The sequence below is a fragment of the Bactrocera oleae genome, chromosome 5 (assembly GCF_042242935.1).
Source record: "Bactrocera oleae isolate idBacOlea1 chromosome 5, idBacOlea1, whole genome shotgun sequence".
Classification (NCBI taxonomy): Eukaryota; Metazoa; Arthropoda; class Insecta; order Diptera; family Tephritidae; genus Bactrocera; species Bactrocera oleae.
This window is the reverse complement of record NC_091539.1, coordinates 675,633-686,083: the sequence shown is the minus strand read 5'-3', so window position 1 is coordinate 686,083 and position 10,451 is coordinate 675,633. Positions and strand designations below refer to the sequence as shown.

Below are 10,451 nucleotides of genomic sequence, written 5' to 3'. Positions count from 1 at the left end.
AACTGAAACTCAACGTAAACGTAAAACTTAAAGTCAAAATTGTAAAGCATAATTTCAGTCTTTTATATACTGTTATTATTAGCTACACTGGTCCACTTATAAGGCAATAGCAGAGCGTCCTTTGTGTGGCAAAAGCTTCGGTGGTATGACGCCTCTCACCCAGCAACTTAGCGCAGCCGCATTGGGCGCCTCAAAGTAGGCAACGACAGCCAATGGCAAGCGATGCTTGTCGAACGCCGGCTGGTGTCTTGTTTACACTTGACAGATTGGCGGTAGAATTTGATACTAATTTGGTGTATTCACCCCTTTTTGCACTAATTTTGTGTATTTGCTAACCTTTGAGTGCAACGGAAACAGGTTAATATTTTCCTTGGTTTTTTTTTTTGAAATATTAAAAATGTTTTCAATACCATATATGATTATACTAGCCGGTTTCGAAGCATGCTGAAACGCTTTGGATTCAGCAATAAACCTTGATCACTCTTTACCAGACCCAATATTGTGTTAGCCCGTTTTGACGTCTTGTTGAGGCAAAACAATACTCAACATCTCAGTATATCTGTTCGGTAGTAACGCTTGCAAATTTTTCTCATTTATAAAATAATATTTTAACTTTTTTTCATAACTGCAGCTGCTTTTTGTTGTATTTTGGCCCCATCTTTCTTTAATAATTTTTTTATCACAATTTGACTCACACCATTGTCTGGCAACCAATTAATTATATCACCGCAAATCCGATTGCACTTCCATTTGCTTTCAACTCGTGGCTATAAATTCCAATAAAACGCCAATAAACATTTTGCGAATGTTTCGACGACGCCCAAAACGTTGCTGGCACAATGGCAGTCGCCACCGATTTGTGCGAACATAAAAAGTCGCGTCGTGAAGCCAACCAAATTCGTGCACATTTTAATGAATTTTGAGCAATGCAAGGACCCATCATGATGTAATGCACAACAGCGCGTGTGTCGCGGCCAAAAAATCAGCAAAGATTGTGTCGCGTCTATTATGAAAATATGAGCGCATCGCTAATACCGGGAAATGATAGCACCGAAAAGCGACACAATTTCAAATGTAAACATAATCGCACAGTGAAGTCATTAAAAAAGTAAAATCTTTAAATATTTGCGCATTCAAGCGCACTACAATCAATTTTCATATTAATGGCCCAAGAATTATCGAAGCGTTGGATGGCCAGTTGGCCGGTTGATGGGTGACTCGGTGACTATGGTATGATGGGTGACAAGTCTACCCTGTGGATGAATCATTTATGTGAGTGACTGCTATGTAGCAGCTGTCGCGTTTAGCGAGAACAGCAAATATGTGGGTGTTGGATAGAAATAGTAAAAAAAAAGCAGGCTACAATAAGTACCGCAGCCTTGAGAAAGCAGCTTTATAAGGATTAAAAATAACAAAAAAATAATTATTTTCGTCTGCACCGAAGCTATAATAACCATCACAGGTATTTTTCTGACAGCATAATTTTTGAACGGTCAGTTTGTATTGCAGCTATTTTTATTGAGATCCGAACTGAAAAATATAGCTGGCTGCAAGCATCTTGTCGAGGTTAATGACAATTTTTTTACGTTTAGCCAGCTCCACCACCTATGTTTAAATATAGCCAAGTCAACAACCTTTGTTTACATTTTTTAGGGTTAATGACCCACCTCGTCACCTCCTTTATATAAAGGCTTTTTAGGATCTACGCCGTTTCCCTCTAGGTGTTACAAACTCCGTGGCACCTTGTTGAGGGTATAAAAATGATTTAGCATGCCTTAATATATCCTCCTAATAATTTTAGCTTACAAAACTCGGAGTAAATTCAATTGACTTGACCTCGCTACTCTATTTAGCTGCATACATTTAACAAAATACAGCCCGATGTCATTATTCAAACTACTTGACGCTCCTCTCGTATCCTCTCGTATTAGCCGCTAATGAGACAAATGGAACATATTTTTGTCTAGCTTTACGATTTTCTAAGAGTTTGTGCCCAATTTCTGTTCTTTACTTTCCTGTAACCAGAATTTTAGCTGCTCATACTATTTACATAGCCTACTTCTCAGCACCGCTCTTTCTTCTCCAGCTGTTGTTATATACTTTGCCGCTAGTCCACAGTGTTGCAGTCATACATATTTATTGCATTTCATTTTTATTTAGAACCCAGCATAAATAAGACATATCCATGGTTGGTGTGTGGGCTGCGGCGGCTTTTTTGTTCTCTCTTTTGTTAAGCAGCAGGTAAGACATGTATTTAAAAGTAAGCTGTCAACACTTGTGCGTATAATGCACTATAAACGCAGCAAGCAGCAAAATAAAATACTCAGCCGGTAGACGGTAAACGCCACCGCCCCACAACTTACCACACTTTTGCCGCGCGCTTTCAGCTTGTTGCACTGCACAACACTTGCAACAAGTCGGCAATGCGCTCGCGTAAATCATTTGTTTATTATTTGGCTAACATACTCAAATTCCTGCTGTTTGCACGCTCCATTTTGTTATTGTGCGACAGCCACTCCACTTCAGCCTGCTTAGCGTTTTGTTGCGCGCGGTTTACGTATGAGTGGAGTAAACAAATACATTTTTGTGCTGTTTTTGCCATGCTCTTTCCCTTTGTACGCGTAGAGCGTGTGTGGTGCCCTTGCCAACCTGATGCTTTACCTCAACTAGCGCCGCGACCGCTTAGCTTTGCGCCACTGCTTCAACTGGTCACTTGACTAAAGCGCTGCCACGCGCACTCACTTGGTGGAAAAAGTTCGCGTGCGGTTTAATGAGTCAGAGTGTGTATGTGTATGTGCGACTTCCTGGCGGAAAGGTGAACTGTGTTTTGAAATTGAAATTGTTATAGATTTTGCGCTAAATATGCTCGGTTTTGCACAAACTGACGAGTTGTCTATTGAATCGTCCTATGTGATAAAATATAAGAAATAACCGAACGCAGTACTCGATATTTCATATGAGTTGTGCTTAACACACATAGTTAAATTTTTTTTGGCGTAAATGTTGCTTACACTTTCACGCTCTTGAAGGAAAGTTCTTAATATAATTTTACTAACAATTTCACCGCCTCGAGCGCCTTTGACATGCAGTCTTAGCAGATTTTATAAGCTTTTTTTTAGGGCACTTATATTGCTCGAAATACCTATATTTTATTTATCGAACTAATCTCGTTTGTGACTTTAAGTAATTTTCTCAATAACACATGTCTGCATTGTATGCTATATTTCTATTTATTTACTTTTTGTCAAGCATTTCGTTCTAGCGTTTTATGTTCTCACTCAACTAGCTGACTTTTTTCTTCATACTATTGTTGTTTGTCGTTTTCACCCCCTACCAGCGCAAGTGTCGTTGCCACGCCCCCAGCTAATAAGCAGAAACAAAGCAATGTGTTCACAGCGCACACCACGCAGACATCGATTCCCACATTTTACTGAATGAAATTTTTTGTTCACACACACCCGGCTTTCGCACAGCGACTCAGCGTACTTTGTGTTTACACTAAAAATAGACAACGGCGCATTGCTTTGATTTTGACGCTTTGACACCTCAATTATGGCCACTCATTACAACAGCAAACAAGTTAGTACATAAAAGTATTAGTTAATAAACAACCAATACGCCTCCCTCCCCAGTTCATTCCTCAGTATTTGCTAGCGCTATGCTAGCAACGTTGGAGTTGCGTCGACTGTCGCGTGGTCGCGAACTCTTCCGCCACTACACTTTATATGAAAGTTGCCTCTATGTGTGCCCGCCCCTTGCCTGCCTGTCTAGTCAGCAGTCGGCTGGAGTTCAACTCGGCATACCGGTTTTGTATGCTCGATAATGCGCTCACGTCTTTATCTTTTTGTTTGGCTTTTGCCTTTTTGTTTACTCTCATATCATTCACCAGCGCTCATCTGCTTACCTTGTGCTGCGCGTTCGCTCTTTAGGGCCCAGTTAAGTGGTTTGACAACACTCAACACAACTTCAGGGCAGCCGTAGCGAACTTGTGGTGGCACAGAAAGCCAAAATCAAAACAAAAAGTTAAAAATCACCGCATTACCTTTGTGTGCAATACGGATTCCCGCTTTTCTTCATTGCCATTGCTGTTGTTACTATTGTAACCACATTGCTATATGCCTAACGGCATTCCAACACGATTGTCGTGTAGCGCTGACTGCGCCCTCAGTTGTCGCTGCTGTTGCTACGACAGTTTTTTTACTGCTTTTATTGGTTTTGTCGGCTTTACAATTTACTTTTGCCCAACATTATTGGGAACATAAAAGCGAGAGAGAGAGAGAGAGCGATATGGAAAGCATGTGGGTGGAAAACCGCCGCCAACTAAGAAACCCAGCAGAAAAAGTTCGATTGTTTCATTAGTAAATTGTTATTGTCAGGAAGTCTTATGGGGTTACATACAGTTAGAATTTTCAAAAAATCAATTTTTTTTATATATGTTTTTTCTTAATATACATATATTTAAGAATACATAGAGAACATTTCATATCATTGCGGTGCATATTTTCGAAGTTACGGGCAAATTTGAAAAGGCGTTTTAGAGTGCTTGCAAGTACAAGGCCCGAGCGGCAGCAACTACCTGACTAAACTTTAAACGGGTTTTTCTCAGAATACTGTTTTCAAAGTCGGTGACCAAAATTACTCGAAAACGGAAACCGAAATTTTAACACGAGCTACTTAAATAGATTTTTTAGTAATTAGTCGAAGATTTTTTCTCTCTGATAAATAGTTTTATGAGAAATATTTTTATATAGAAATTTCGCTGGAAAATCTATATTTTGTTTTTGAAAAACCGCCATTTTTGATATTGAATTTTATTTTGCTTTTTTCTACGATAAATTACTAGATTTAGCATTACTTTAACGAAATCTGTTTGGTTTTCCAACTTCGGATGATCCAGTGCAAAGATATATATATAAATGTTCCCTTCAAAACGGTCTTTTTTAAGAGGAGCTTTCGGAGATCAGCTGTATCTATTTTGCAAATAAATAGTTTTACTAGTACTAAGTCTTAAAATATAGTTCAAATATACCATAATATGTGTGAAAATTTTGAATCAATAAATTAAAAAGTTTTTTCAGAAAACTTTTGCAATATTTACTTTTTTCGGCCTTCAAACTGTATATAACCGCTTATAGCTCATTACCAGTTACTTAACTTGTTATTCTGGATATACGCACTACTGCGTAACAACACATCGCTAACTTACGCTGAGTAAGCTGACCTATAGCTCACCTTATCGTCTAATTAAAAAAAAACTGCTGTTACCTGCAAAAAATCACCCTAACGATTGATCGTTCAATATTGAGCGCGCTGCTAGCAGTATGCGAGCGCACACTTTCGCTCACTCTCCCACTGTTGAGATCGTTCAAAAGCGACAATGCGCTGCTTTACAATAACAACGCCATTTAAAGCAGTGCCAGTGCGGCGCGTGGTTTACCGGCTTTTGTGCCAGCAACTTCGCACGCCTTGGAAAGCGAGTAAAGCGAACACGCGAGCGCACCAAGCCAATTTAAATAAAATACAAAAGTTTGTGTTTACACAGCAGCAGCTCGGGATGCGCACCGTGTCGTATGATGACTATTGCACATTTGTTATTTTAATGAAAAATGTTTGTTTTATTTGTAAAACTACGTTAAGGTTGCCACATCGCGTAAATGTTTCACTGTATAGCCAAAATATTAAGAATCGCAAATTATTTGAAATAATTTTATTTTTTTCATTTGCTCTAACCGGCTCTTGAACTACAGCTTTGGCTAGAGTTTAAATAACCAAAACTAAGTCTTGCTATCAGCTGTTGCTCTCCCATTTTAAGGCCAATTTTTTTTTGTTTTTTTTTTTTAAAAATTTGCGTGTTGTTGTCGTCGTTTTCTACTGTCTTCTGCGTCGTTGTTGCGGTCGATATCACTATCGGCGACGACGGCGATGCAAGTAACGATTTTTTATTGCGCTATTTTTAAACTTATCTACGGTTGTCGCAGTTGTTGTTGTTGCCGTAGTAGTCTGTTGTGATTGCGTTAACTGCTGACTTGAGTTGACTTTTCGTTTCGTTTTCGTCGCCTGGCAGCCACTCGCGTCATTCTGCGGTTCTGCGGTGCTACCCGCTTGTTGTTATTGTTGTCGTATGCTTAGAGCGCCGTGGCTGTGGCCGTCAACGCTTTTGCCTGCCATTGAATGCTAGTGCCTTGCCTCACTACAATCAGTCTGTGCATGGACGTCGTTATCGTCGTCTGACAATTTTCGGGTTTGTTACAAAAGCTCCACGCCGCACACAAACACAGTTACGCGCGCCAACACACATACATGGCCACATACTAAATACCAATCAACGGACACACGCGCGTCTTCGTATGCTCGCACTAAAATCGCTCTTCGCGGCTGCTCGTGTGCGGGTTATGTGAAACAAGCTGCCGGCGTATCATATACCGTGTGTGTGTGTGTGTGCGGGTTGTATTCCTGCGGTTACATTAAGTTCTAGCGTATATGCATAAGTGTCGGCAATAAGCATGCGAAGCATAACAAGAAAGCGAGCAGGCACAACAAGCTGAAGAAGAACTTGTAGAATAAGTAGAAGCAGCTGTAACGGCGGCAGCAGTACATTAGCAATATTATCTCTCGTGATTTGCACAACGCGCCCGCAAGACCCCGACATATGCATACGTATGCGCCGCATACGCCACTCGCCACCAACACACAGACGCAACGCCAGCGTCAGCGCCGGCGACTGCGTCGACAGCGCCCCAACGACAACGACTCCGACGAAGACGAAAAGGAAGTCTTCAGCTCCATTCGGTTGTGCGCCGTCGTGCGGTACGGACGTCGATTACGGTTTGCTAGTGGTGGTTAGTGGGCATTTCGCTCCCACAAATCTTAGCTTGCGAGGATTGTGTGGTTATTTAATAAATATTTTTGCGCTAACTTTTTCTGGAATTAAAAAAATTTGATTAACCGTGTCGCATAACGCAACGTCAAGTGGTGTCCTAGAAAAGTTGCCGTACACGTCGCCGGCATTAGTTGCGTTAATCCGCGTGGATTTGTTGCGCATTACAGACAGGATACGCCGACGCGGCAGGATACGTGCGCCAGCCTATTTTGATTTGCTAACTTTGATTCCAAACGCGTACGAAATGTGCGAGACGAGCGTTTGTGCGCGTGTGTGTGTGTGAGTGGGAGTGGCGGCAGGAGTTGTGATACGATGAAGTTATTGTTTAATATTTGCCTGATTTTAGTGCACAAATTATTGAAAATAAATTGGACAAACAAATTGTGTGGCATTTATGTATGCAGAAGGAAAGGATTTGCCGCGGAATCTATAGAAACGAAAAATATTTGCTGAAATTTTGAACACAAAGCCAGCACAGAAACGTTTGATACGACACTTGGTTAAATAAAAATTAAAAATTGTGTGAAAGTTATACTTTTGGAATTGGAAAATAAATTTTAAAAACAAAACATATATTTTTGATGTTAGTTTTTTCTATTTAAAAAATTTTTTTTATGATTTTTTTTCTTTATTTTTTTTTTCTTCAAATAAATAACTTATTAAAATTAAAAAAAAAATTTTAAATAAATTTTCTGAATTTTAAATGCATATATTTCGAATAGCGTGTAGACAAAATTATTCAATTCTAAATTGTCTGTTTTCAATATTAAAACACATTATTTTTCATTGAAAATTTTTTTAAATTTTAAAATGTTTAAATTTGTTGAAAAATGCTTTTTAAATATAGGCGTTTTATTTGAAAATTGTAGCAGTAAAATGTGAAATATATAAAAAATTTGCGGTACATATTTCCAAAAAAAGCAAAATAATTCTAATTTGAATTTTTCCTAATTAAATTTTTTTTTTATTAAAATGCTTTGAAAGTGAATTTTAGTACTTGTTGTTAAAATTTTTTTTAATATATATTAATTATATTATATATATAATAGATAATAAATATTTAAAATATAATAATTTTGCGTGAAAAAGCAAAATCCAAGCAAACTTTTGCGCAAAAACCAAATACAAACAGTTTATGCCATCCACAAGGATTTTGTTATTTTTCAAATTCAGTTTTCTTAAACTTTTTTCCGCTGAAAAGTCACACACACCCTTTTTCGTATAAACAGACTTTCGCGTTTTTCGTTTTCTGCCTTTTGTTGCATTCTGAGTACCTTCAATGCGAATTGCTCGGATTTCAGCCAATTCGCCACGCCAATCACGTGTCCCCGTGCAATTCGTGGCATTGCATTTTGCCTTTATTTTTGTCATGTATTTCTACAATTTCTTCTCTTCATTCGTTGGCATTGCTTCGCCTTGTCTTCGCTGCAAAAATCCCGCACATTTTCAATACTTTCTGCTGAGCTCAAGCGAAACAACGTATCCGCCGCCCCCCCGCGCCACCAACACGATCGCTCAACTTGTAAATAAATTTAAATGAAATAAATAAATGCCGCTGCACACGCGTTGCGCGCGTAGCGTATCGAAATAAATGCTAAAAAGCGCCAAAGCGTCGAAAAAATCATATTTCAAAACACAAAACAGCATAATTGCAACGCGAACGCAAACAAGAACAAGCGCGAAAATTCTAAACTTTGTGCTACGCAGTTCTACACAAGTGCCATACAGAAACCCCAATTGAATCATTTTTAGCATAAAAACAAATATTTTACTTTTCGAATTTGTAGTTTTTGCAGATACAAACACAATAAACAAGAACAATAAGTAAGCAAGAAAACTAGTAAAAATTATTAGCACGTCGCGCCAACTTTTGATATATTGCGCTACTTAGCTTGCATTATTTTCAAAATTTTTCAAATTTCGCCTGGCGTTGACATTAGATTTTCCAAGTGAACCAACCGCGGACAGACGGCGAACAGCGAAATGGGGTCGCAGGTACCCCAAAGCGGTGCGAGCGCCGCGAGGCGAACGCTGTGGAGTGCCTCGATGATCTTCAAGCTTGTGGCAGTGCTACTGATATTGCATGCCACATGTGGCACCTACCACACGGCAACGGCTAAGGTGAGTGTTAAAGTTGTGTGGCAGTTCAATGGCAATTAGTGATTTTTGCCACATTTTTTATACAGTGCTGATGTTTTGAAACAAAGTGTTATAAGCGTGTGATATCGGCGATTGTATTTAATTGCTGTATGAGACTGCAAAATTGTTGGAATTTAAGTTTTTTTAAAAGCGCGTGGCGAAATATTTTTAAGCCCAACTTTGTGCGTTGTAAACACAAAATTTTAGCGAAATCTTGGTCTACAAATACAGTTTTTTGCAGTCTATGTGCTGCTTGCTGTTTGTGGTTTGAGACTTGGTTATGCTAGGCAGGCTAAAACTCCAAAACTATAAATTATTTACGCACAACTGTTAGATTTTTGTGAAAGATATTGCTTGCAACAGGCCTGTAGGCGCTTTTTTCACGATTTTAGTTATATTATTGTAGAAAAAGTCGGTTATTTTGTTTTTTAATTTTAGCCAAGTCACAAACCCTTAATTGTTTAAAACGAATATACAAGCAAAACTAACTTTTTACTAGTAATTTTTTTATTTTTATTTATAATCACGCTAAACGCAGTTTTACTTAAAATAAAGCCGCTCACGCGATTAAGCGCAATAAGCTGTAATTGAAAACTATAATTGTTTGTTTGCTGGAAAACTTAACTACGGCTGGGCATTAAAAAAATATTTGAAAATTTATAAATTATCTAGTTTTTGCGTATTTATGACGCCTAAAAGCGGCAAACCCCAGCTAAAAAAGTTAAAAATATATTTAAAAATTTAAATGCATTATGCGCCGAGTTAACGCGAGTGATCGCAAACTTGTCAAACGTATGTGAACTTAGCGCTAATATGCTAGACTAAGCCATCGCAGCTTCTAGTTTGTAAAACTGATATTTGCATATGCAAGTACAACGTTTCTAATAACGCGACCGGTGAGTCACAGCCAGCAAAGTTTGCAGCGGAATTTTGCGCGAAGTGCTATTTAAAATATTAGCTTTTGCAATATTTTGCTATCGCCCAATAACAACAACTCCCAGATTTGCTTACGACATTCCTCCGATAGATAAGCATACCTACAAGTATTTGCCGCTAGCTGAAGTAAGCGAGCTAATTTTAGAATATGGTGACATAGAAGTAATGAAAAAGGTTACATATGCTTATGTAGTTCAGTAAATAACGAAATAATTGTGGTAAATAATTGATTAAGCTTATATGTGTCTATAACATAAGTGAAGAAATCTATAATGCTCAAGTGGTACTCCAAGAAGTGGTACTAAAATGATGCATATGAGCACTTTCGTTTCAGTGAATAGATTTCCTATAGGTAGGTAGGTAAGAGTGCTGCCCCTCAGTTGGTCGCAATTATTTGGTGCCCTCAATGATACTACTTATCTACGTAATGCTTTTTGTAGCTAGGCATTCAAGGTTTGATAACTGATGGATTTCAAAAGTTTGACGTCTGATTTGT

The 10,451-nt window shown here is 38.5% G+C and overlaps 1 protein-coding gene across 25 annotated transcripts in view; it reads left to right on the top strand.

The window, feature by feature from the left end:
• The first annotated feature begins 6,223 nt into the window (after nucleotides 1–6,223).
• Nucleotides 6,224–10,451, top strand: part of trol (terribly reduced optic lobes) — a 146,918-nt gene continuing 142,690 nt past the window's right edge. For 13 of the 25 annotated variants that reach the window (XM_070110132.1, XM_070110136.1, XM_070110135.1 and 10 more), the window contains exons 1-2: nucleotides 6,689–6,839; nucleotides 8,668–9,001. In XM_070110132.1, coding sequence (XP_069966233.1) covers nucleotides 8,864–9,001 — 138 coding nt within the window. In that variant the 5' untranslated portion in view covers nucleotides 6,689–6,839; nucleotides 8,668–8,863. Of the gene's footprint in view, nucleotides 6,242–6,687; nucleotides 6,840–8,667; nucleotides 9,002–10,451 lie in introns of those variants that run through there. The other 12 variants (XM_070110120.1, XM_070110118.1, XM_070110121.1 and 9 more) reach the window with 3 other exon arrangements.